Source organism: Rattus norvegicus, chromosome 2 (assembly GCF_021556685.1).
Source record: "Rattus norvegicus strain SHRSP/BbbUtx chromosome 2, alternate assembly SHRSP_T2T, whole genome shotgun sequence".
NCBI classification, from domain to species: Eukaryota; Metazoa; Chordata; class Mammalia; order Rodentia; family Muridae; genus Rattus; species Rattus norvegicus.
Window position 1 is genome coordinate 184083702 of NC_141535.1, and position 27639 is coordinate 184111340.

General features: G+C 51.3%; 1 protein-coding gene and 1 long non-coding RNA gene across 9 annotated transcripts in view; one reads left to right on the forward strand and one right to left on the reverse strand.

The window, feature by feature from the left end:
• Window positions 1–8742, reverse strand: LOC148006723 (uncharacterized). The gene is made up of 2 exons (XR_015676485.1): window positions 8585–8742; window positions 1–2929 (listed from the first exon to the last, which is right to left on the reverse strand). It is a non-coding gene; the product is annotated as an uncharacterized LOC148006723 (long non-coding RNA).
• The window catches only part of Rorc (RAR-related orphan receptor C), a 25155-nt gene continuing 1864 nt past the window's right edge, over window positions 4349–27639 (forward strand). The window contains 10 exon segments of one of the 8 annotated variants that reach the window (NM_001427272.2): window positions 4349–4442; window positions 6559–6588; window positions 18696–18781; window positions 19032–19173; window positions 20297–20779; window positions 20999–21120; window positions 22182–22314; window positions 22536–22643; window positions 22780–22890; window positions 24024–24133. In NM_001427272.2, coding sequence (NP_001414201.1) covers window positions 4403–4442; window positions 6559–6588; window positions 18696–18781; window positions 19032–19173; window positions 20297–20779; window positions 20999–21120; window positions 22182–22314; window positions 22536–22643; window positions 22780–22890; window positions 24024–24133 — 1365 coding nt within the window. In that variant the 5' untranslated portion in view covers window positions 4349–4402. 8 annotated transcript variants of the gene reach the window in all.

Here is a 27639-nt window from a genome sequence, read left to right on the forward strand (position 1 = left end):
TTTTATTTTTTTATTTTTTTAGTTGCCGTAGCACTTTGTACCGGGCCTTGTACTTTACCCACTGTCTTATCTCACCACCACAGAGTAAGGTAGGCATTGCTATTCCCAGTTCACAAAGGCAGAAAGAGGTCAGAGAGGTTAAATAAACTTGCCTGAGGATTGACTTTGGCCATGAGGAAGGAAGGCTTCTACACAAACATCCCCAGCCCAAGAATTTGAGGAGTCTGTGAGGTAGAAAGCACCTTCCCCCAAAAAAAGTTCTGTCACATTCCCAGCCCGTGGGGCTCAGGACAGGCGCACAGTGCGCCAGCCTCAGATACAGACCACGAGAGCAAATGACGCCTAAGAACCTATCCTGTGTGCAAGGAACTCAGGCCTCAAAGCACTGCCATTGGCACAGTACTGCCACCAACACAGGTCAGCATGGCTGATACCCAGCAGACTGCAGTGCTAAAGTAGTCCTTGTCCCCAATCAGAGCTCCCAAGTTTGTTCTTAGCAATTGTTTTTTAGGTGTGCCTTAACGTAACCCAGATTGGCCTCAAACTCCCTCCACAGCTGAGGATAACAGTGAACTCCCATTCTTCTGGCCTCCACCTTCCAAGGCTAGGCATACAGTAAAGCACCACCGTATCAGGTTATGAGGTGCCGAGCGTTCAGTCTGGGGCTACATCTCCATCCCTCCACTCCTGATGTTCAACCCTCCCACATGCAGTCCCACCTCCGTGTTAGTTGGGAAATGAGATTTATAAGCAGAGCCACCCATACAGAGTTCCAGGTAGGACCAGAGTCAATCCTTCCCACTCCTCCGAACAGGGCCTCTGCAAAGGTAAGGGAATGCAGAAACCACAGGTGTTCCAAAGATATCTCTCTCTCTCTCTCTCTCTCTCTCTCTCTCTCTCTCTCTCTCTCTCTCTCTCTTTCTCTCTCTCTCTCTCTCCCTCTCTCAATGGCCAAGGCATCTTCCACTCCCCAAGTCATTCTGGGGGACTGAAGCTCCTATGAGTCAAAGTCTCAAGGCACTGCATGAGGCTGCAGTGAGAGTTGGCCCTCTCTGGGCCAAGCCAGCCTCTGAGTGCTGCCCAAACCCCAGAGGCTTCCTTTTTGCCTGGGTCCTCCTGGAAGGACAGGCCTGTGCTGAGCTTTAAGTGGTTTCTGCGGTTTGAGGGGTGGGGAGGAAGGGAAAGAAGAGTTGGTGACTGCTCCCCATTTCCACCACTGCCACCCCCTCCAGGCTGTTTGGCCCCTGCTCTGAGATTTCTGGGCCTGATAGGGGCACGGGGCACGTGGGGGTAGAATGATTCTCTGATTCCTATCAGCCTCTTCCTTGCGTAAGAATGTATTTGAGGAGGAAACAACCCCTGCTCTGCTTTAGAAAGCACCATTCCTACAGAAAAGAGCACTGGTTATAGCAAGACAGGGGTGAGGGGGTGGGAGGGTTAGGCAGGAGTGGGAACTCCAAGGAAGGAAAATCCCCAGAACCTACTCTGCTCTTTACCGCTGAGTAAAGCCCAAGGTCACAGCCAATAGCAACAGTACACTCGCTATGGCCACCGTGGGAGGAACTAATAGTTGAAGCTGTTGGAACAGTTCCTCCCGTGGGCGTGATCTCCCGATAGCTGGGACCTCGGAGAACTCTCTGGTCATGGTGTCCGTCTGAATAGGAACCTCCACCCAACCCCCATGCTGGAGGCAGTGGCCAAAAGCTGGGTAGGATGGCTTATGCCTGTAATCTCAGCACACGGTAGTCTGAAGGAACTGGACTGCCATGAACGTTCAAGGCCACCTCAGACTACAGAGTGAGGTCATCTTAGCAACACAGCCAGAAGGAATGAATGTTCTGAACGCTTAAATGAATGGGCAGCCTGAAAGCAAGCAGCTCTCAAGCAGGACCCTGTCTTCCCAACCCCCAGTCGTTTCCTGAGCACTCACGGGGGTCATGAATGGTATATGAGAGAAGCAGCCACTCTGGCAGTGTCAGGCAGTGTCTGCCGCTGCATACTGTGTGTGCCATCTGCAACCATTCCTAGGGGCCATTTGAAGGAGGGGCCATCTGGAAGGCCTTGAGACCCAGAATCACCAAGAGAAAGGATTAGGTCAATGATGCAGGTCTGTAACCCAAGTACACCCAAGGCTGAGGTACCATTGTGAGCTGGAGGTCACCCTAGGAGAACATACTTTAAGAAAAAAAGAGAGGGTGGGGGAAGCTGGAGAGATAGTTCAGCAGTTAAGAGCACAGGCTGCTCTTCCAGAAGGACCCAGTTTCAATTCCTAGCAACCATACGGTGGCTCATAATCATCTATGACTCCAGTTCCAAGGGATCTGATCTTTTTCTGTGCCCCATAATAAACCAGGTACACAAATGGTGCACAGGTAAACATGCAGGCAAAACATCCATACTATAAAGAAATATTAAATTAAATGAAAATGAAAAACAAGAACAAAAAAAATTAAGAGAGATGGAAGAGAGAGCTGGTGAGGCACAGAAAACAGTGATGGACAGACAGGTGGACTCTTTCAGGATCCCAAAAGAGCAGGAGGGGATAATTCTGGAGTAAGGGTAATCAAGTGAGATCCCCTTCCTTTGAACGCCCCAGCCTTTTCCAGGGCATCTTTCTAGCTCTGTTCCTAGGTGTGGGGGCCACCACCAGAACTTTGCCTCTTCCTCGAAAGCTCTCCAGACTGGCATCATTTTCTGAGCAGAAAAGTATACATGGGCCTGTTTACCGAAGACCACGAAGTCTGAGGAGATGACCTAGTTAGTGAAGTGCTGCATGAGGCCCAGAACCCACATAATAAAACTGGGGACGGTGGGTGGTAGGTAAGTGTTTGTAGTCTCAGCAATGGGGTGGTGGAAACCAGCACCTCCCCAGGGCTCACTGGCCAATCCGTCCGGCCAATATGGTGAGCTCTCTGTTCCATGAGAGACCCTGTCTCAAAAAAGAAAAATAAAATTAGGTAATGGGTAATTGAGGAAGACACTAGATTTTAATCTCTACCCTCCACAGACACATACTCACAGGTGTACACACATCCACATACATGTACACACACACGAACATGTATGCATACAAAGGGCATGAACACAAAGCCTCAAAGGTCCTCAAAAGCCATCCTACACCCCAACGCTTTTCAGTCCCCCTGGGGCTAAGAAAGGCTATTTCTCCTCATCTCTGTCTCTGAGGCTTAGGGAAATCAGCTCCCTAGATCTTGGGTGCCACTGGAAGCAGAGTGTGACGCTCCAAGGAGGGCCAAGGGTGGAGTGCTGGGAGCGAAGGGACAGCTGCCTGCCCTCTCCATGCCAGGTGCCACGTGCACCAGGTGGAGGGAGTGGGCGAGTCACGAGGCCCTGGCGTGGTCGGCTCCTGCCCTGCTGTTTACCAGCTGGAGAAAGCAGGAGGAGGGGCTGGGAGCCTCCCGCTCACAGCCTGGACCCTAGCCAGCCGTTGTTGGGTAAGCAGGAAAGCCAGGCCCAGCTAATCAAACTCTGGGCTGAGTACGTGCCCGAACTGTAACATCCAATATCCACAGAAGCCTTGGCTCTTGGCCCTCCTCAGGCTCCAGTGCAGGCCTTTTTGAGAACAGATCTAGTCGGGGGCGGGGGTGAAGTAGGGAGGAGCGAGAACGCGAAGGGTGGCGGGGCTCTCAACTTGGTGGTCCAGTACAGTTCCTCTTCTCTCCCTCCTCTGCCCCTCTCCTCTCAATTTGCTCCTCCTCCTGCACACATCCCTCACCCCACCAGAAGTATAGGAAGCACCTAGAAGCCAGGAAAATCCAGAGGAGGGCAGCAGGGAGTGAGAGAGAGGCAAGAGGCAAAGCAGGTGTGCGCTGGGGGAACCTAAGCTGCAGGGAAATGTGATCCCATCCTGGAGATCAGTCGTCGTCGTCGTCGTCGTCGTCTCCCCTCCCCTCCCCCACACACACAACACTTGCTATCTTTTCTCCTTACTCTTCCTGTCTCCCCTTCTTGCCATTCTATCTTCTGTCCTTAAGTCACAAAGACCCAGGTTCAAATCCCAACTCAATCGCGAATTGCCCCGGTGAATTCCTTGACAACAGTGGGTTAATGCTTATGAATGATCAGACTTGCCTGTAAGAGTTATCATGTGGACTTCCAAAAAAACATTCTGATTTACCTACAAGGCCTAACAGACTCAGCACACAGTAGGTAATTAATAAATACTAGCTCCCTTTCACCTGCTTTTCCTCAAGACTCCAGACACTGGTCCACTGCTCTCTCCCTGAGTCCCCTCCTGTGCCAGGACACTCTGCCAGCCACTCCTTTCCCCTGCCTGCTGACGGGCCAGGTGCTCCCTCCCTCTTCCCTCCTCCCTCCCCTGGGCCCTGCTCCCTGCCCTCCTGGGCAGCCAGGGCAGCAAGGACGGCACCAAGGGAGCTACCCCATGGACAGGGCCCCACAGAGACACCACCGAACATCTCGGGGTAAGAGACCTAAAGCCCTGAAGGCAGGTGGAAGGGACTGTCAGGAGACTCAGAGGAGGGGAGGGATGGGAAGAGACTGGGAAAGAACTGTAAGAAGAGAGGTGAGCAGAGGGGAGACCGACTGGCAGGCAAGAGCAGAACGGTGGGACAGGTCGAGTCTTTACATAACTGTAGGGAAATAGGAAGAGTGCCTACGGCAACAGCAGGAGGAGGCCTAGGAAGGCAGGGAGCGCAAGAAGGAAGAGACAGGTTGGAGTGGGGGCAGGAGGGAGGAGCTGTGTTAAGGAGGCCTGATCGAGAGAAGGATGGGAACGGGCTGGCTCCCAGGTACAAGCAGGCCCCTCCCTGCCACAGAACCGTGGGCCGTGTGACTGGAAGGATAGCTCTCCACCTTCCTATTCATTCACAAGTGGAGTGCCCCGTCTGTCGTTATGGGGCGGGGGCTGAGGGCGGGGGCCTGGGGGAGAAGATGCAATTGCACCCTGCCAGCTGCTCCAGCCCATCGGTCCCACACTTTCCTTCAAGCTGGTCCACGCACAAAGTTTTATCTTTGTAGTGTGAGGCACCAGTGGAGCACAGGAAGAAGGTACTGGGGGAACAGTCCACCAATGGCGTGAGGAGGGAGCCCTTCAGAACAGGACAGCCCCTCCCTCCCATGCTTGTCAGCTGGGAACCTAGAGAGAGTGATCGACAGAAGTACCAGCTTCTAGGGCCACTAGAGAAGGGCCCCGGGGTAGGGGTGGGGGCCAACAAGGGGAGTGTCCCTCTGCAAGACTTCTCTCTGAATTACAAAGCTGGAGGTTGGACAAGGGTGCCACGTCAGGGAGGAAACTGAGTAGGGCCAGACAGGATTAGAGGGAGGTGGGCATGGCATGAGGCCACACCCTCTCTGGGCAGGCCTTCCCCTCCCCCACTTGGGGAACCAGGGTACCAGGCCCCATTTACTATCATGGCGATGAAATGAAGGAAGCCTGGCTGCAGGGTGCATCTCCTGGCAGAGGGACAGTGAAGGAGAGACAGGAGACTTGCGTGCCGGGCTTAGACAGCAGAAGGCAAAAAGTAACAGAAAGGAATCAAAGGTTAGGGACATTACAGGCCAGGCTAATGGACTTTCTGGAACCAAAGACTGGCCCTAGGCACTGTGGATATAGGAAATGGAAGAGAGCCTCTTTTGCCAAGAGTTCCCTCTCTAGGTGTTTCCCAAATACTGACTGCCTGCTGACTTCATCCCAAATACATGGGCAGCCCTGTAACTCTGCAGTATCCATGGCTTTCCCCTTAGCAGCTGCTCCCCTGGACAGCAAAACATTTCTGTAAACCTCCATGAACCGTTGTGCCTCCTACTGTCCGTCCGTCCGTCCATCCAATACTGTCCAGACCCAGACCCAGCAGAGCAGCAAGGAAAAGGGATCTTCCTTCTACAGGCTTGTGAAGCGCACAGTGGTGGCCAGAGAGGGTCTGTCCACAGCTCTGCCCTCTTCCACCCCTCCCCATCTATTCCCAGCCCCACACCTCTGCAACTCCCCCATGCTTCCTGGCAGAGATAAGCAAGCAAAAGACTGCATTCTTTCTCTCAGGGACTTAATCTGGGTGCAGAATATTTGTGTACCTCACATGCACCAGATACTAGAGGGTTCTTGCTGTTCCCCAGAGCAGCAAGCCGAACGAGACAGACAGAGGCTCTGTGTCCAGATGGCTTACAATCTAGAAGGGACGGTGGCACACCTAGGACAGTTGTCTGCTACGTCAGGTGCCAGGGAACAATGCACAGTGCTGGCTGAGTGAACCCCAGGGCAGGGGAGAGGGCAGGGGAGGCTGCTCCAGAGGAAAAGAGAGACATCGGAGACCTAGCTAAATGAAGGTATGGGTGGGAGGCAGAGTGTGGTGTGGGGAAGTCCTGGAGGCAGAGAGGAGTTGGGTGCTTTCGGGACCTGGAAGAGGGCCAGTGTGGCCAAAGGGCAAAGTGATGGCTCTGCCAAGGGGCCCAGCTTCTCAGAGGCCAGGCAGTGCTGGGGGGAAACTGGGGTAGGGAGGGAGTCAGTAACTGGGGGAGTTTTTGGCTTCCCCCCTCCCCCTGCAGGGTTTCTGTTGACTGACACCCCCCCTCCCTTTACAGAGTTGCTGGCTGCAAAGAAGACCCACACCTGTGAGTAGGGGTTTGGGCCAAGGTGGTACTGGGTATGGCAAAACTGTTCAGTTCGGAAGCCATGAGTAAAGGAACAACCTGGGCCTGGACAGAAGTGGAAGAGTCAGCCTAAGACTGCAAGGCCCAAGAGATGAGGGCCAAAGGAAAAGATTTACAGGCCAGGACAGAAAAAGAAGAAACCCAAGGAGTGCCAAGTAACAGGCATAGAAAGAAAAGGGGAACTGGGAAAGAGGAGGGCAGAGTGCTGGACAGAGCCTCAGCTGCTGGGCTAGGCCAGGGAGGAGGTGTAAGGCCACCCAGCCTCTGAATTAACTCAGCAGCCACAATGGGAGGCCTGGGAGCGTGCCCAGGGCTTTGTGGTGGCAGAGCCAGGTTTGGTGTTCATCTCTGTGGTTAACACATTCTGAGGTGTGAGCAAGCCTGGAACGAGGCTCTGCAGAACCAGAGAGCAGGAAAGCTGGTCTCTGTACAAGGAATGGACAGAGACACTGTTTCCTGGGGTCCTGAAATCCTCAGACTACAGTGTATGAGGAAGAGACTAGAGTTCCAGAAGGGCTTCCCAATGGACGCAAACATCTTGTCTCTGGCCATTGCAGCACCCCCAATCCAGCCACATAGAGAGAGGCTATTCTCCTACAAAATGTGTCCATTCCACCAAAGTCCTGCCCAGGGGAGTCGTGCATACCCTCAGCAGCTTGGGGGCACTCTGGAAAAGACACAAGCATGGTCATTAAGTTAATGGTGACAATTTCATCAGGAGGGGTCACCTCTACCCCTCCATCACACACTCATTGGTTGCCCACCAATCCCTCCCACTGCCAAAGACATCTGCGGCCTTCCTGTCCCAGCATCCTTCCTCCCTGAGCTTGGGGGCTCCATCCTCCTGGGGGGTCAGAGCTGCTTGGCTCAGCATAATCCTGATCACCTCGTGTGTGTTCGCCACAGGGCCCCACGGAAACACTGAGCGGGGCCTGGGAGGAAAGCGAGTCAGAATGACGCAGTCAGACTGGGGGAGGGGACCAGGGACCACATTGGGGGAAGAGGGGGACTTTTGGAGAGTGGAAACTGGGAGAGGCCAAGCCAAGCTTTTAGATCTGCCTCCCATCCTTGTAGCCCCTACCATGTGTCCTCCTGAGGCTGGTCACCCTCATCCATCCAATGTCCAACTCCCAAGCCTGCAGACAGAGCTTTTTACTAGCCAGCAAGATTGAAGACCTCTCGAGGAGGTTGGTCCAGACACTGAGATCCACTCCCCAACCCCAGGCCAAGAAAATAAAAACTGCCTCCCAAGTGAAATAACCTCAAGAAAGGAGTCCAAGCTGAGAAACCTAGGGGGCACACCCAGACCAAGTGGGGGCCTAATAACTAGGGGACCAGAGGGGAATCTCCAAGGCTGAGGTACCCCACAGAGCAGATGGAAAGCAAAGGGGCCCATCGATAGGAAACTTCACAGAAACCTGCACAGAAACTCAAGGGCCAGGAGACTGGACAGTCTGAGACACACTCGAAATCAAACCTGAACCAGAGACAACCTCCTGCCCCTCAAATGGATCTGAGGTCACTCTGCCTGGCCTTAAACCCTTACTCAACCATTCACTATGGTGTGATCTTGTGCAGGTTACTTAATCTCTCTGTGTCTCACCCTCCTTGTCTTTGGGATGGGATAGTAGTTATTACATAAAGTGTTTTATGGGCCTCATGAAATCCACCCAGAACTGAATCATTCCCAACACACTGCTGTTAAGAGGATGAAGATGGTGGCTTCACTCTCTGTGTCCCAGACTAGCAGTCTTGCTCCCATAGGACCAACGGGTATTTACCTAATGATACTGCAGCTATCACTTCCTCAGCCCAGGATAGCATCATGTGTAGGAGGAATGCCGTGTGGTGAGGGTTCAGCAGCCTCCAATTGTACCACACTGGTTATGACTGTTGACAGTCCACAGGGTCTCAGTGCCACAAGACACCACCCAAGACAGAGATTCCTGTGACTTACCTCTGGGACATCCCTACCCCTGGTGTCACCTGGTGAGGAGGGCCTGGGGTACTCAGGAAGAGGGGATTTCGAGCTTGGTCTCTGCCCATGAGCTCCACGAAGCTCCCCAGCTAGAACTCCCCTGGCAAGTGGAAACAGCTTTTACCGCGGCTGTGGCTGTGGTTTTGGAATTTTCCAACGCCCCCTGTGATTGGCTGCCCCGCCCCTCACACCCTGCCCTAAACCCAGATTGGCCACGTGGGGTGCCTGTCATCATACCCGATGCACTCCTGGGGGTTGGGGGGCTGTCACTTGGCCACCTGTGTGGAGCAGAGCTTAAACCCCCTGCCCAGAAACACTAGGGGAAGCTTTGTGCAGATCTAAGGGCTGAGGCACCCGCTGAGAGGGCTTCACCCCACCTCCACTGCCAGCTGTGTGCTGTCCTGGGCTACCCTACTGAGGAGGACAGGGAGCCAAGGCCTCGGAGCCTAGGCTCAGTCATGAGAAGTAAGTGAATGGGGCCACCTGGTCATGGGGGAGCCTGGGTCCTATCACCATCCTTAGACCCGTTGAATAGGAGGGTGTCTTGGAGACAGTGCTTCCTTGGTAGTGTGTGTCCCAGCCAAAGTCAAGATCTACTGGGACATGGGTGGAGCCCTGAGAGAGTTACTCTGCCTGGGCGGCTTCCTTGACAGCAACGGTAATCGAATCGTTGAGGAATTCCTGACATAAGTTCTGGGAAGAGCATGCCCAAGGTGTCCAGCCCTTTGATTCACAAAGAGACCAAGACCCAAGAGGGGAGTGCATCACCGAAGAGTGAATCACCGTTAGGGCCTGGGGATTGGTGGAGTCTAGTAGACATCAGGACCCAGAGCTTATATTCCTTGTTCCTTGTGAAGAGTTTCTTTGTGCCTCCAACCACAGGCACGACTGTGCCCTGAGGCAGGAGTCACAGTAACTTCGATCAGCAGGCAGTGGGGGTCAGAACTCATCATCTGCCTGATCCTCCAACCCCAAACACACACACCAGGGCATGATGGCTAAGTACAATCCAGCTAGGAACTGTTCTGTGCGTGCCTGTGTGTGTGCTTGCGTGTGTGCTGTGTGTGTGCTGTGTGTGCCTCACATGCAATTGATCATCTGAAACAAGGAGAGATGGGAGCAGAAAACCGTTGGTCTCACTCCTTTCCCCGTTTGAAACCATGGGCTGACAGCTGCTGGGCAGATGTCAGGGGCCCTTTAGGCTTCCAGCTGAGCAATGTGGGCAAATCAGGTCCTCCATATTCATGTAAGGGAAGCCAGAGGACCTCTCAAAATCCATGGTGAATAAGGAAAAGGGAAGCCTGTGACCCTGAGGCCTGTAACCTGAGGCCTGAGGAAGCCCCCACCTTCAACCTGGGGTCTTTCCACAAGCCACAGGAAGGAGGCCATATTGAATCCTGGAAAGACCCATGGACTGAAAGTTCAATGAGCAGGTTCTAACACGGGGGCACCTGAGGCAAGCCACTGGGCTCTGGTCTCCAGCCACAAAATAAATGAGTTGACTTTCACAACAAAGCCAAGTATGGGAGTCTCCAAGTTCTAAGGGCCCAGGACCAAAGAGACAACCCTCGTCCCCTAATAGGGGTACAAGGAAAGCAGGTCAAGTTGGGATTGCCACTTGCATGCATGGGACAGGACTACAGTCCAGGTACAGGAGCCTTGGTGAGACAAGAGGACCAGAAGAAGAATCAAAGGTCCTAGGATGGGAGTAAGAGCTACGGTTCTTTTCTGGCTTCTTCCCCTCAGCAGCAAAAGCTGGCAGACCCATTTCATAGAAATGGCCCCAGGTCAGCCCTGAGATGCCATGTTTCTGTGTACTTCATGCCCAAGCAGATAGCAGCAGCCCCAACAGTGTCTGAGGGAGACACTTGGGGAGCTCTGCATTTTATGCACACACGCGTATGCACACGTACACATACACGTACACATGCACACACATAAATATATCCAAGTTTTCTGACCCCCTTGAATTCCAGTTACCACCAACTTTGGAGAGGTCCGAGCAGACAGGGCTTGGGACTATGACACACCTGACACACCGAAGAGTGAGGCCAGAGAAACAAGGAGCAGCTCAAACCTAGGAAATAAGCAATGGCTTTGAGGGTCAAGGGGAAGGTGTCCAGATGGAGGACTACCAGGAGAGCCATAGAGTAAGGAATTCATAGACGACGGGCACAGGTCATGAAGTACAAACACAGGGGAGGTGGTGAAGAAATGCGGCAGGCTGGAGGGCATCTCAGAACGAAACAAAGTCCCTCCACCCCTACCTCAGCCAGTCAATGGTGTATGACGAAGCCATCTCATTGTTAGGAGCTAGTCAGTGTGGAATCTGTAGACAGGAAGTCTAGGAATGGGAGGTCACATGTCTATCCTCTTCCTTGAATACAGCTATGATTATGTTGAGCAATGAGCCACAAAGAACTTCAAGTCTCCAGTGTGTATGAGTGTGTGTGTGAGCATGTATGTGGGCAGGCGGGTGGGCATGCGTGTATATGATGTGTGTATATGATGAATGTCTGTGCACACATGCACAGGCGGGCGGGCGGGCATGCCTGTATACATTAGGTAGGTGAGTACTTCCTTAACAATACTGGAGATCTAACTCACGCCATCAGGCTTTTAAAGCTAGCACTTTTGCCCACAGAGCCTTTTCATGGGTCTTATTTGGTTTTGTTTGTGATAAAAATGTCATAGAGCTCAGACTCAATATACAGTTGAGAGAGTGGCCTTGAACTCCTGATCTGCCTGCCTCTGCCTCCCACGTGCTAGGATTGTAGTGTAGCACCATGCCGAGCTCCCTCAGCCTTGCTCCTTCCTTGTATCACTTCTGCATCCTTTTCTTTTCTTTCTTCCCATTCTACCCAGAATCCCAATGGCCCCAGGCTCAAGATTCTAGAATGTGTATTGATAACTGCTGTTCCTACCAGGGGCTCACCCACCCCTCCCTCCCCTGCCTCTACTGCTGACTCAAACCAACAGGAGCAGGGACTTTCCCCATGTTGAGCGCTCTCTAAGGAACGCAGCCTGGGGTCTCACTCCTGTCCCGTGAATATTTCCTGGGGTCTAATCTCCACTCCTGCTGCAATGATGACACGGCCTCTTCCCTGAGACTCCAAGGCTCAAAAAGTGTGGAGATCCCTATTTGGGAGCAGATCAGTAATCAGGTGAATTTCAGTACCACAGCCAGGTCTTCCTGAGTCTGCTCCCTCCCGGAGGCAGCAGCAGTACCCAGAGGCAGAGCCACAGCTCTAAGGCAGGCGAGGCTCCCACTCCTCAGAGCTTCCTCCTGGTGATTCATCCCCTTCCCCCTTCCTCTGCTTGTTTTCGTTGAGGTCTTTTGTTTCCCCTCCTTTCTCCTGTCCCAGACTGTGGGGGTGGTGGGGGCAGCAAGAGTGGCTGGCTGGCTTTCATGGCTTTGCAAAACCTGTCTCTCCCTCGCCCACCTGAGTTTTAGAGTCAATAGTTTTTCAGTTCTGGGATCAGGTATGTCAGTAGAAAATTCTCATGAGGGCTTGCCTGGCTGGGGACAGGCCCAGCAGGTAGATCAGTAGTCCCTGTCCCTGTGGTGGCACCCATCACCTTGGTTTCCAGCAGAAACTGGAGGAACTGAGAGCTAAGGAAGGAGGGAGGCTGATGATGGGCTGTGTACATAGGGGACTACCGGCTGGAGCAGTGGGCTCAGCGAATAGAGAAGGGGCCTAAGCTGAGAGATCCATTCTCTTTCTCATCCAGACATTCGCTCATTGATGTAAAGAAAGGTCCATCAAGGGGCAACCTAGCCCATACCTTCAAGGAGCTGTGGACTTTCAGAGGAGCCTTGGGTCAAGAGCTCTGCTGGGGTGCACAGGTCATCTGACCTTGGCTCTAGAGAAGTAGATAAATGGTGTCTGACCCAGCCAGGACCACTGAGGAAAACTAGGCCCAAGGAATGGTATCTGTCTATCTGTCTGTCTCTCTACCTACCTATCTATCTGCCTATCTGTCTATCTGTCTGTCTCTCTACCTACCTATCTATCTGCCTATCTATCATCTGTCTGCCTATCTTTGTTCTAGGCATGAGTTCTGGTTTATTCCTCACCTAGCCTATTATTACCCTCATTTCACACTTGTTCATTTTGCAGCCAATGACCTTGTTCCATTCACTCTCTTTAGTATACTTAGACATCTCATCCTCCAAGGGGTTACAGCTTAATGACTGAGGACTCTGACCCCAGTTACCAAGACCTGAATGTAAACTCCTTGCTTTATTGACTTGGTCTAGTCACTCTCTGGGACTCAGTTTTTTTAATCTGTAAAATGGGGACAATAATAATGGACCCTACTTTACGGAATTGTTGCAATCCTTAAAAGTATGTGTAAAGAATCCTAAGGGCAATGTGATGGTGCTGCAGCTGTAAGACACCTTGCAATCTTGGCAACTTGAATTCAATCTCCAGAACCTATGTGAAGGTGAAAGGAGAGAACAGACTTCACAGGGTTGTCCCCTGACGTCCACATGTAAGCTGTGTCATGTGTGCCCACATGTATAGCATGCACTATAATAATAATCCATAAATTATTTTTAAAGGAAGTTGAGTGTGATGGTTCCTATCTATAATCCCAGCACTCGGGAGACTGAAGCAGGAGGATCTTGCATTCCAGGCCAGCCTGAGTACAAGTGAGACCCTGTTTAAAAGAGGGGCTGGTGGGCAGTGAGACAGTTCCGTGGGTAAAGGCACTTGCTGTCAAGTTTGATAACCCAAGTTCATTCCCCAGGCCTCACATGGAAGGAGAGTACTAACCCTATAAGCTGTCCTCTGACCTCCACACATTCACGTTGTGTATGGCTCATGTGCAGGCACAATTGATAAATTAATGTAAAAATTTTCTTATTGAGGCTGGGGAATAGCTGTCCTTTGAATCTGTTCCCCTCACCTCCATGGGCTGGTGGCCAATGACCCCTGAAGAAAGGGGAGGCCCACACATAAGACCTTGGATTGTGTCCCCTGCACAACACTGTACACGCACATGCCCACACACACGCACAGAGTAAAGCATGGCATACGCTAAATTCAGGCAGTGTCAACATCCTTCTTACTCAGTATTAACTGGGAAGCAGGAAAAGAGGAACAGAAGAAAGAGCCCTAGCATGCTTCTGCCTGAACCATTCCTTCCCTGCAACTGGGGCTTCTGCAGTGAGACCCTCCTGGGTTGCAGCCCCTCTCTGTTCCAACCACTTCCTCTCTGTGGCTAGGCACCTGGTCAGGACCCAGGGCCCAGCTCTGGATATAGTCAAAATGCACTATCAATGAATCTCGCAGCTGTGAGCAGCGTGAGATTAGAGGGGTGGGGGGCAGACATGGCCTCCACAGTACTTCTCCTCCTGGGAGGCTCTGAGACGCTCTTCGCAGTGTTTCAGGGCTGGAGCAATCCAAGGGAGAGTCACTTTTACTTTCCAGGGCTGTGTCATAATTATGGTTTTTAACATCGCATCCGTAGGGAGGATACAGGGAAAAACTCCGTGAGTTGACCTGTATAAAGAATGGGCTTGGGAAAACATTGTCAAACCTACCTTGACCCCTTGGGAGGAGCAGCCTGGCACAAAGGCAGCCAAAGTGACCAGAATCTTTCTATGCCAAGCATAGTCTCAAGTCACCGTCCTGGAGCACACTAAGAGGCAGGCTCTCCGAGCCCCGCCTTGGACTGATTGAACAAAGATTCTCGTTTGATTTGCTTTGTGGTACTGGGTCATGAAAGTCAGAACATGTGTACACTGGGCAAGCCCTCTGCTGCTGCAGTAGCTATATTTTAACAAGACCTTCAGGTTCTCTGTTTTTGAAATACGAAAGACTAGAATTGTTGGCTAGCTGGGTGCCCTCCTGCTCCAGGCATTTTTGCTTTTGTGAGAATAAAGTTAGAGGGTTCGGTTGTCATTTTTAAAACGGAATCTCAAACCATACCCCAGGCTGGCCTGAAACTTGTGGCAACCCACCTACCCCAGCTTCTTGAATGTTGAGATTTCCCAGTGTGAGGGTTTCCTTTGTGATAACCTTCAGAAAAAAGGTACAATGAGAGAACAGCAAGTAAGACACAAAAATCCTCAGAGAGTAAGCAGAGTCTGGCTGCTGTGGGAGCCATGGGGTATGGGCTGGCCTGAAGGCTCCTGACCTTTGATTGGCTCCAGTTCCTGGCACCGTTGGGCCCTGAGATGGTAAGTTCCTGGCAGACTAGGCTCCCAGGCAACAGTTTGAGTAATCCTGTGATTACTCAGCACCCCCTCCCCAAGCGGGGTTCCCATCACAAGTTGTTCAGGGTCTGAGTCTGGAAGCCTTGCTGTGGAAGGTGTTTCTCTCCTCCTCTCAGGACTTCCCTAACAGCCCTTCCCCCTCCTTCCCCAACTGTCTGTCTGTCTGTCTGTCTCTGTTTTTGTCTCTGTGTCTCTGTCTGCCTCTCTCCCTCTCTCTCTCTCTCTCTCTCTCTCTCTCTCTCTCTCTCTCTCTCTCTCTCACACACACACACACACACACACACACACACACACACACACTACTGGTACTTTCTTTGATAAGTGTTTAGGGTGGATGGTACTGGAAGGAGTGAAGGTGAAGGAGGAGAACTAGAGAAAGACAAGAAGCTTGGTCATGTGGAGTGTTGGGCACAGGACCAGTACAAGCAGGGGTTTCCCTTGATTTCTATTGTCTCTCTTTTGCTATAACTATTTTCCCCCAGTCCCGAACTTCTTAGTCTCCCTGCTTGGCTAGGGACACAGACAGCTCTGTTCTATGTGCTTGTCTCACTGTGGGCCACTGCCTTGGACTGGCAATGGGAAGATAGAGGAGGGGCTATGCTGACAGCTGGGGTCCTGGGCTCCCACAGCCCCCAAATCTCCCAGTGCTTGACTGGCCATATCGCTTATGATATGGCAGGGTCTTACTCACACTATGGTAAGGTTCCCGGACTAGGACCAACAGTGGGTCAGGTGTGGGTCAGAAGGTATGACAGGGGTCATCCATGCGGTCAGTATACACACGCACGCGGATGTGGCTCTTGGAGAAGGGAAGAGGTAGGGAGGCCTGTGGTTGCCTGCCAGGCCAGGGCCTGAGTTCCCACCGTGGCTTGGCCTAATCTCCCTACCACTTGCTTTTCTGGGTGACCTATGTTGGTTTCCCCCTCTCCAGTCTTAGGGCCACTAAAACGTGGTATACCACAGAGTACAGAGGAGAAGGTGTTGGTTAAGAGCAAAGGCTATGGACCCAAGTGCTTCTGTCAGGCGGCCATGCTCATGGATTTGCTTTATCTCAGAGAGTAATACCCTGTCCTATAGTGATCTGCCTCTCGAGGTGCTCCCTGAACTCTCTTGAATCATGCTGTGTGACCTACACCACAGGCAATGCTGCTTTCACCGTCATTTGCTGCCAAGGGAACCAAGGCTGAGAGTGACTGGAAGTGTATGTGCCCCCACACTTTCCACCGCTCTTCCAGGCACCCAGGTCCCCTCCTGTTCTCTCTTTCCCGCCAAGCGTTCGAGCCAGCTTGTAACTTACAGGAAGCCATTGAACAGAGCATTTGACGGCTGGTGGCCACAGATTACTGTGCAGTTGGCAGGTGGCAAGTCAGTCTGGAGGTGGGACAAAGAATTGAGTTTTCATGGAAGGATTTCAGACACTCATATGGCCAGTCCCTTGAAGAGACAGTTCTAGACCAGCTTGACAAGATCATGGTTTAAAGATGATGGAATACTTTGGGAAGTGATGGGCAAATCATGGTCTAACCTCTCTCCTTCACATCAACAGACCTATTTGTGGTTATGGTTTTTCGGAAGTGTCTCACACAGCCCTGGCTAGCCTTGAACTCCTGATGTAACCAAGGATAATCCAGAACTCCTGATCATCTTGCTTCTACCTCCTAAGTGCTGAAATTACAGGGATGCACAGCCCCACCCAGCTAGTAGGCTCTCATGGGACGTGAGATGATATGGGAGTGGGCTTGCTCTCCATGAGGCACTTCCTCTGTCCCTGGGTGGGAGACAGGTCACAGATGAGAAGGGTTTTTTACTCTAGATCACTTTTCTAGCCTGCTTCAGCTCTCAACTATCCACTCGGTAAAAGCCAGAGGTCAGTCCGTGATTGTGAGAAGAGCCAGCTCTTCCACCCCCACCCTACCCCTCCCGTCCCCAGTCTTTAGACTTGCTGCTGAAAATATCTGGCTTGGCTGGGACTTCAAGCTTTACCTAGCTGCTGTCAGTCTCTCCCCAAACCCCCAAAGAACTGCAGATTGAATCTAGGGCTTCATGCATGCTGCTCTACCTCAGAACTAAGTCCGAGCTCTTTTTCAGTTTTTTTTTGTTTGGTTTGGTTTGGTTTGGTTTGGCTTTTTTGTTTTTCAAGACAAGCTTTCTCTGCGTAACTGCCTTGGCTGTCCTGGAACTTGATTTGCAGACTAGGCTAGCCTCAAACTCAAAGAGTCCACCTGCCTCTGCCTCCTGAGTGCTAGGGTAAAAGGCCACCATGCCCGGCTCATCTAGCTCCCTTTTAAAGAAGGGCGGGATGAAGATCTCTTGATGTTTTTTGACATGCTGCAGAAAGCTGTAGGCACTGGCAGGAATAAGACAGAATAAAGGAAATCAACCGAGAACCAGCAGCAGACCACAGCTAAGACTGATCAGGTAGCACTTACAATGAGTTCAGTGGGAGTAAAAACTTGTTTCTGCCTTTTTATTTTGTTGTTTGGTTGGTTGTTTGGTTGTTTGGTTTTGTTTTTTGAGACAGGGCTTCTCTGTGTGGCCCTGGCTGTCCTGGAACTCTTCGTAGACCAGGCTGGCCTCAAACTCACAGAGATCCATCTACCTCTGTCTCCTGACTGTTGGGATAAAAGGTGTGTGCCACCACTGCTGCCTTGGATTTTAATGTCTAGGAAGCTGTCTTCACCACCAACAAATGTGCACATGTGCACTGGTGCAGACAGTACGCCATCAGTCAGCAGGCCACAAAGAGCGACCGACCTTCCTTCCTTCCTTCCTTCCTTCCTTCCTTCCTTCCTTCCTTCCTTCCTTTCTTTCTTTCTCTTGAGTAGTCCTGGCTAGCCTGGATCTTGATATGTAGATCAGGCTGGCCTTGAACTTACAGCAATCCACCTGCCTCTGCCTGCCTAGTGCTGGGACTAAGGGCGTGTGGCATCATGTCAACAAGCCGTGTATACTTTTCTTCTGTACACACACACACACACACACACACACACACACACACACTCAAGTAAGCCTGCAAACATGTCAAGAACATTATAGATAATGAACTGTTCGAGAGAGTGGGGCTGTAGCCCTGGCACTCACGCAAACTAAGCTGTGTAAGCTAAGTGGTTTTTCATCTGTGAGGAGAACAGGTGGAGCATGCTTTAATCTCAGCCAGTTTTAACAGACATGTTCTGTGCTCCAATGGATAGACACAGATGCCTTTGTACATCTTCTTACACACTTATGCACAGAGCACTTCTTTGTCTTGGTTCTGGGGCCATCAGTCTGGAAACCCTATTTGGGCTTTTAGACAATTGGGGAAGCTGGGTTGAGCCCTTCTCTAGACTTCACCTCTGCTTCTTTCTAGTCTCTCTATACCCCACTGTGTCGGTTCCCCTCGGTTCCTGTCCCTGTGCAGCCTTCACTCTCTTCCAAGAGCAACTGACATTTCTGTCTAGTGCCCAGTGGCAGTGCCCCATACTCTTTCAAACCTCAGTGGGGGGAAGGGGACAGAAAGGAAGCCTCCTGGGCGGGAAGCGGGTGTTATGAAGCAGCAAGGACTCCTCTGGTCCTATACAGGATGGGAGGAGGGCACTGGAGATGTTCAACTTGAAGGGCTGAGCAGGTGGCCCCTTTGCAGCTGCTTTCTGGCCCCATAAAAACTGATACAACTCCCAGCTGCTTTGCGAACAGAACGCAGCCTCCTCAGACCCTTTGCTGAGAATCACTTATAGTTTACTTCCCCTTCCATAATGCAAGAGGGCACGTTGGAGCTCACTGAAGAAGTAGGGAGAGCACCACACACCTGCGTCTGCAGCCCAGGTTCTTGGTAGTGAAAGCCAGAAAAAATATTCTGGGCTGACTTCTCTTTCTCTCTTCCAGCACAAATCGAAGTGATCCCTTGCAAGATCTGTGGGGACAAGTCATCTGGCATCCACTACGGGGTTATCACCTGTGAGGGGTGCAAGGTGAGTTACAGGCATTTGTCTGCATACATGCACTTGGCCGTTTCAGTAGTCTCCCCTGGGGAGAACAGAGGGAGGAGGAGGACCCAGTCTTGATGTGGGAAAGTGACCACAGGGTCAATCACAATTATGCAGTGGAGGTTTGGGGACTTTGGTGGATGTAGAAATCCCTAAGACCAGTGCACATGGATTAGAGGTCCCTGCGACCACCTCCAGCTCAGGAAGGGTGGGATAAGCAGTTTTTGTTTCTCAGGGCTTCTTCCGCCGCAGCCAGCAGTGCAATGTGGCCTACTCCTGCACCCGTCAGCAGAACTGCCCCATTGACCGAACCAGCCGCAACCGATGCCAGCACTGCCGCCTGCAGAAGTGCCTGGCTCTGGGCATGTCCAGAGATGGTGAGGATGTGGTGGCAGCCCCAAAGAGACCCTGCACTTTCAGAGGCGTCCTGACTCTTGCCCGACAGGCTTGCAAAAACACTCTGCCAGGGACTTCTCTCCGTTCTTCCACCCACAGCCTCTTGTCCTGTCTTTTTGAGGGTCCCTCGAGGCACTTCAGAGTCTCAACTTCAGGCTGTGCTCCAAAAGACCTTTACCAGCATCCTATTACTCTTGTCTCCCCTTTCTCTAATGAATTCTCCTCTCTATTCTTTCTCCTGGCCTAGTTCCTACCCAGTTCCCACATTGTTACCTCCTGCCTTGTTTAACTCCATCTCCCTCCTGAGTAACCATCCCTAGGCACAGGATTGTGGCAAGGAACAGAGTTGACTTGAGAATGACCCAGAAGGTGGGAGATCGAGGGTGGTGTTCCTAGAGCCTTATCCACCTCCTCACCCACCGTCTTCACCACAGAAGGAGCCCTGGGTGGAGTGGGGGGCATGAGGTGAGGAGGACCCAGAAGGAGCCTGTCAGCACTTTTCAGTGCTCAAAATAACAAAGCGAAAGGAAACATGCAGGGGTGCAAAGGGGCAGGCGGGGCGAAGGGCTGTGCCCCCACACCTGGGAGGGGTTGGGGGAGCAAAAAGGCAGGAAAGAGAGAGCAGAAGAGGATGTTCAGAGCAAGCCACCGGAGCCTGGGTTGGGCTGTGGTGAGTATCTAGGTCACCAGGGAGCCTGCAGGCCTGACCACAGGGAAACCTGTGTTCGCAGCCCTTCTCTTCCTCCGGCCCTCCCAGACAGGCAAGCTGACCCCAATACAGCCTGAGGCCCCCTATTCGACCCCCACCTCAGCGCTAGTCTCAGGAGACTAGAATCCCCAGTCCAAGCTCATTGCCTGAGTTCTGCACTATTAGCATCTGGTTTAGAACTGAACAAACTTGCCTGGGGAGATGGGAATGCTGGTGGAACCGATGCTAAAGAGAACAGAGCCAGGCGTGAAGGGAGCTGGGAGCCCACGCTCCCAAAAGGAAAGTTTGTACACAGAGCTGGAGAAATCGAGCTTGGGGTCGGATCCATGTGCCTGCTGCCCCTGTCCTGTCCTGTGTTCTCTTGCCTCCTGTACTGATTCCTGACCCTTCTTCAGCTGTCAAGTTCGGCCGAATGTCCAAGAAGCAGAGGGACAGTCTGCATGCAGAGGTGCAGAAACAACTGCAACAGCAGCAGCAACGGGAACAAGTAGCCAAGACTCCTCCAGCTGGGAGCCATGGAGCAGACACACTCACATACACTTTAGGGGTCCCAGATGGGCAGCTACCACTGGGCGCCTCACCTGACCTGCCCGAGGCCTCTGCTTGTCCCCCTGGCCTCCTGAGAGCCTCAGGCTCTGGCCCACCATATTCCAATACCTTGGCCAAAACAGAGGTCCAAGGGGCCTCCTGCCACCTTGAGTATAGCCCAGAGCGAGGCAAAGCTGAAGGCAGAGACAGCATCTATAGCACTGACGGCCAGCTTACTCTTGGAAGACGTGGACTTCAGCTTGGGGAACCAGAACAGGGCTCAGACAGCCACTGCAGTCCCAGTTTCTGCAGTGCCCCAGAGGCACCATATGCCTCTCTGACAGACATAGGTGAGCATCTGGGAAGGGTGGGGGCGGTGAAAATGAGGTAAGAACATCTTCCGGCACAGCACCCATGTAATCAAACAAGTCCTAAGGAATTGGGGATCCTAGACAAAAAGCCAAGGGAGGAGGCCGAGCAGGGGAGACCAGGCAGAGAGGAAGCCTCTTTATGAACTTCAGGGTGGGAACCAGCTGAGAGCTAGCTGGGCCTTCCTCTTCTGGCCACAGAGTACCTGGTACAGAATGTCTGCAAGTCCTACCGAGAGACGTGCCAGCTACGCCTGGAGGACCTTCTACGGCAGCGCACCAACCTCTTCTCACGGGAGGAGGTGACCAGCTACCAGAGGAAGGTGAGGGCAAGAGACATGAGGGAAGGGAGGGCCTCACCCCCTACACACACTGGAAGAGACCAGAGATGGCGACTCACACAGATATGGGGCTATAGGGCATCACAGACAGGCTGGCTAACAGGCGTGACTGTCTGGCAGCTCAGTGACTGTCTCCGTAGCTCCTGCTTATTGAAATTTTACCTAGCTGGCAACCTACATCCTCTTCCATCCAGACCTTGCCACGCTGCCTTTCATCCTCCATCAGTAACTGACACTAATCAGCGTCTGAGCGTCATTTATTGGACACCCTTTCTTGTCAGGCATTGTAATAGAGGTCTTGATGAAGTGTGTCCAGTCTGCTGCCTGTGAGCTACAAGTGTCTAAAGATAGGGATGAAGGTGCATAATCATGAGATTGTTTTTGGTTTGTTTGGTTGGTTGGAACAGAATTTACACTGAGGTAGAGGTACTCAGGGTCACACAGTGATGGGACCAAAGTCAAGTTCAAATCTGATGGCTCTACAGTGCCTGCCACCCCTTCTGTCATACTCTGACAATACAGCTGCTCTGAAATCAATTGGTACTTCCCATTTGCATCTCTCAGTCGCTGAGACCTTCTTCAGAGGGAGCAGTAAATAGCAGTGTGTACACTGTTTGCAGGTGAAACTGTATCATGTATGGCTTCCCTTTCTCCACAGCAGTTATCAGAGTGGTTCAGGAAAGCCATCACCTCCTGTCTGGAGCCACTCCCTGGGAGTCTGGGAAGTTCTCTGGCAACCTTTTCTCTCCCATGGCAGAAGCCTAATACCTAGTAATGAATGGGCTTCAGGAGAGACCAGGTTATCAGGAGAAAGGAATTTGAAGCTAAGAAATTAGAAGTTTTATCCCTTATATAACTCTCCAGGACTCCTTATACCGAGCTGGAAGTAGCAGTAACTATAATCCATTGACAGGAATTGACCCTGGCTACATTGTGCTAGTAGGCTCCACGGTTGACAGCATAGAAATGTAGAACTCACATCCTGCAGTTTATGGGGTGCAGGGGCTTGGGAGGATCACAGGTCTCCCCCTCTGTCCCTGCAGTCAATGTGGGAGATGTGGGAGCGCTGTGCCCACCACCTCACTGAGGCCATTCAGTACGTGGTGGAGTTCGCCAAGCGGCTCTCAGGCTTCATGGAGCTGTGCCAGAATGATCAGATCATACTACTGAAAGCAGGTGCTCTGGGATAGGCTGGCAGGCCCTGGGATCAGCAGGCCCTGGGCGTGCAGGTCAGGGGTGGGGATGGGGGGTGGGGGTTTGTTGGAGCACAGACTGGGGATGGAAGGACAGGGCCAGGGCCAAGTGGAGGGACGTGACTTAAGGAAATCAAAATACTGAGGGAGTCGGTTCCTGGCTCTGCTTAACACTGCCCACCCATCTTTATCCCCTTTACCCAGGAGCAATGGAAGTCGTCCTCGTCAGAATGTGCCGGGCCTACAATGCCAACAACCACACAGTCTTTTTTGAAGGCAAATACGGTGGTGTGGAGCTGTTCCGAGCCTTGGGTGAGGGCAGTGGGAATGGAGAAGTTCCTGATGCCAATCCTCTACACATGATTGTTTGCCCCGTCCCCCACTCCAAACATTCAAAGGGTGGTGTCCTTGGGGACCACTCTTACTCTCTTCATCTCCACTCCGGCAGGCTGCAGCGAGCTCATCAGCTCCATATTCGACTTTTCCCACTTCCTCAGCGCCCTGTGTTTTTCTGAGGATGAGATTGCCCTCTACACGGCCTTGGTTCTCATCAATGCCAGTGAGTGTGGCTGGGCAGGGGAGCAGACACTCTGGTGGCTGGGGCACAGCAGCTAATAGAAAACCTAGGCCTTCGGATTTGACTAAATGGGAGATTGCTTGAAACAAGGAAATGAGCTCTTCCCCATGCTTCTGTCAAATACAATAGATTAAAGTTTGCAGAGGAGCCTTAGGGCAGGGCAAGGGTAGCACACAGTGGGGCAGTGAGAACATGGAAAAGGGAGGGTTGGGAGGAGATGAGCCACCTCCCCCATAGACATCATCCTACTGCTCAGTGTATGGCAGTGACTCCTTTACAACACACATGGGAATCACCTAGGGAGCTTTAAGAACTGATTGAGTCCCTGAGTCCCATGCCCAGATTCTGACATAACTCATCTGGGCTGCACCCAAAATTTTAACAGCCACCTCTAGACTGAGCCACTAAGATTGAGAATGACAACTTGACGTGAGCTCATTTTGAGACAGAATGTCTACAGTGGTGGTAGAGCTCGGGGTACACGCAGCTGAGCGCTGGCTATCCAGAGGACCCAGGGGAGTTGGCCTGCTGCTCTGGGTTGGCTAATGAACACACAAGTCTTTCAACTCCTCTAAGATGGCCTCAAGCTAGGTGACTTCTGTAAAAGCATCCATTTGAGGGAAGCAAAGGAAAAGGTAGCTTAGGAGTTAAAAGAGAGCCACAGACTAATTTAGAGGCCTTGGAACTGGCCTACCCGAACAGCTTCAGGAAGGTCACCTCTCTGAGTCACTCTTATAGGAATGAGGAAGCTCTCTTCCAACATTTTACCTCCATGACAAAAATCTAGTGCCTGACATTGAATCAGCTACATGAAAGACAGGTTACCAGAAACAAGGTAGCTAGCTACAAGGTACTCAGGAGATTAACAGTCCCCACCCCTTTCACCCCTGCCTAGTTTCCCTAGTAGTTAGCTAGACAGACCCAGAGTCATAGAGCTTGCTACCAGTATGCACATGTGTGCAAACGGGGGGTGGGGGAGCACACAGAGACAGAGAGACAGAGACAGAGAATCCCTCATCTGAGAGATCCTCTCCAAAAAGATACATGACCCCATTTTGCTGGGCACGGCTGTCCGTGTTGTTTCCATTTCACTCTGGTCCCATTCCTTCCTTCAGACCGTCCTGGGCTCCAAGAAAAGAGGAGAGTGGAGCATCTGCAATACAATTTGGAGCTGGCCTTTCATCATCATCTCTGCAAGACTCATCGACAAGGCCTCCTAGCCAAGGTAGGAGCAGATCATAGGGTAGAAGAGGCTAGGCCAACTGCCAGTTCTAGGACATCAGGGCCAGGGTCTTCGGGAGCAGAGGAGGGAGTGCTGCAGTGCTGGCCTATGCCGTAGTGTTTGCAGCAGCTGTGGGAACTGCAGGAGCATCTGTTTCCATGCACAAAGGAATGGAAAGTTAGTTTGGAGTTGGAAGAGACCCCCAGGGAACAATCAGTTTAATATAGCCGACACTTACCCAGCACCTGCTTATACAAGGCACTGTGGAAAGATACAGAGATGCAGTTCTTGTCCCCAGTAAGAGATTTTAACCTGTTAAAAAGAGACTTGTGTACCTTCTAATACAATGCTAACATGGAGTAGAATGTGTGATATTTTAACAGTGAGATCAACAGAGTGCTGTTGATCTGTCTCTTACCCTACAGCAAGCCAGTTATAACAGGACACGTGTTAAAGTCTTCCTGTAGCACAAAGTGATTCAGTGACACATATTAACTGATAACACAAATCTTTATCCCAGTGCTCTTTCCACAACATCCCTGGGGCCCCTAATTTGCTATCATAAAAGCTCTTGGAAGTGTGGCATGGTGGTGCATGCCTGTAATACCAGCACTCAAGAGGCAGAAGGAAGCAAGAGAAACAAGACTCCAAGGTCATCCTAAGCTCCATAATGAGTTTCCGGCCTGCCTGGGCTACATGAAATTTCCCCTTAAAAAGCGGGGACTGCTTTTGGAAAAATGGCAGGGCTTCAAGGCAATTTAAGGGGCTGGTGAGATGGCTCAGTGAGCAAAGACACTTGCCACAGAGCCTAACATGATGACCTGGGTTTGATCCCTGGGACCCACATGATGAAAGCAAAAATCTGACTCCAGCAAGTTGACCCCTGACCTCCATACACACATGTCTGCTCACAAGCACACACAAAAATAAAAAAGGAAAAATTCTTCACAATTTGAAGGTAAAGCAGGTAAAACATAGATGTTTCCTTAAAACGGTGTGAGGCAAGAGAATGAGACCATGAAAGACAAGGTTTCAATAAACATTCCTGAGGCAGAGCAGGGATCCAGGCCTTGGGAATGGGATGTTTGGAGCTCTGAGGAGGCCAAATCGTACATGGAGGGGGGGCTTCTGCACGCCTGCAGAGGTCAGATAATCTCAGGTATCCTCCCTTGGTGCTGCATTTTTATATTTTTCACTCATTCATTCATTTACTCATCCATCCATCCATCCATCCATTCATTCATTCTCAGACAGGGTCTCTCACTGCCCTGGCCTGGCCTGTGAGTTACCTAGGACTGCTGAGAGCACCCAGATATTTGCCTGTCTCCACATCTCAGATGCTGAGATCACAAACGTGTTCTACCCTGCCTGGCTTCCTCCCTCTCCCTCCTTCTTCTCTCTATTGTTGTGTTGTGTTTTGTTTTGTTTTGTTTTGTTTTGTTTTGTTTTGTTTCTCTATGTATCCCTGGCTGTCCTGAAACCCTATAGACCAGGCTGGCCTTAAACTCAGAGATCTGCCTGTCTCTGCCTTCCAAATACTGAGATCAAGTCTTGTGTCACCACGCCCAATTTTCACCTGGTTTTCTCTCCGTGGGTTCTGGGATCTGCATTCAGACCTTCACGCCTGAAGGCCAGCCCTTTATGGACTGGGCCTCCCCAACCCTCATGGTACTTTTGGTAAATGTGAGGTCAGAGCTGGGGTAGACTGAGAAAGCAGAAGAGTAGCCAAAGGTAGCTAGGAAACCTCTGGAGGAAGAGCTAGGAAACCTCAGAGCCGTCTGAGAATGAAAGCCTGGCTTCCAGGCACTGCTATACTCAGAGCTGTCCTCAGGGAGTTTACTTTGAGACCTGTGTGAAGGATCGGTCTATGTGCTCGTAAACTTAGGCCTTTGTTATGCACAATCATCACGTAGAACTGAGAAAATTACTTCAAACAGTCTCTCCCTAGGGAATGTAAACAAAATGGGTTTAAAGAGAGACAGGGTCCAGGGAAAGTCATTGGAATGCAAAGTGGTTGGATCTACTTTGGTGTGCTTTGTATTAGTTTTTGTAGGCACAGTTTCATGGAGCCAAAGCTGGCCCTAAACCCATGATCCCCCTGCCTCCACCTCCTAAGTGCTGAGATCACAGCCACGTACCACCTTGCCCAGCAGGATCCACTTTCAAAATATATCACATGTCCCTTGATGCTGCCCCTCCCCATCCAGCTCTCAGCCACAACTGGACTACTGCTCCTGACACAGTTTCCCACCCCATCTCTGTCTGCCATGTCAGAGTCACACAGCGCTTGCTCAATAACCACCCTGGTTTGATCTCCAACCTCCTATGGTAGCCAAAATTCAACTCCAGAGTCTGTGTTACGGTCAACTGGACCATGATGTGACCCCTGCCTTCCTCTTCACCTAACTTTGCACCACCTTTTGACTCCCCTACTCTGACTGCAGTGTTTTACCACTGGTCCTTAAACCTACCTGGTTCCGTCTCTCTTAGGGCCTCTTGTGCCTGCTATTGTCTCCTGTCGCATTCTCTTCTCTGTTTCCAAACGTTTCTTCATGCCTTCCTTCAAGAGAGGTTTGCCCTAAACAGTTACCCAGCAGAAGAACTCCATCCCTCGTCCTGCTTTAGTGTTAGGTACAATCATGTGTTGCTTACTAGGGGGAATAAGTTCTAAGAAGCGTCTACCCATAGCTTCACACGGCGAAGTACAACTGGATATACTTAAGGCAAACACAGCTGTACTGATGATACTCCTTTAACCTTATGGGACCACTGAAGTTTGAGGTTCATAGTTCCCCAAAAAGATGTTAGGCAGTGTGTGGCTGCGTTTATGACTCCCTGGCAGCTGTATACATTTAATAAAAGTACATTTTTTTAGTCATCGATGTTACACCAGAGCTCATGACAGTGCTTCATCTAGATTTTTGGAGTTTCTAGTCAAATATCTTTTGAATGAATAAAAGAAACGGTTGTAGCAACCCAGGCAAACTCAAAGAACTAAAACACAAAATAAATTCAAGAGATGTGAGGGAGTCACCCTGCTGCCTACTTTTCTGGTTGTTACTTTTCTAGGGAACTAAGCTAAGAAGGGGGGATGTCAAGAAAAGGTGCTTTTTAAATCTCGCTTCATTATGCTGGGAAATTGTATAGGAAAGATGGTGTCTGAAGTCTTTCTCCCTGCCTCTGTCCCATGGGGTTCTGCACCTTTCTTAAAGGTTTACCTTCCTTTGGCTGGAGGCTGACTGCACTGACTTACTACTTGCTGTGTTGGACACCTTCTTAGAAACTCTGTTTAGTTCAGACAAGCAGTTGTTGAGCATGAATGCCAGCATTCAAGCCAGTAACAGAAGATACATAGTGACAGAAAGACCAATGGACTTTATCTAAGTACATGTCCGGCAGGAAGGCAGACAAACTGGATCCTTTCTGTCTACAGTGTGGCAAGTGCTACAGAGAAGGAAGCCTACAGGAAGGGCTTTAGCCCAGCAAGGGATGGGGATGATATTCTCAGA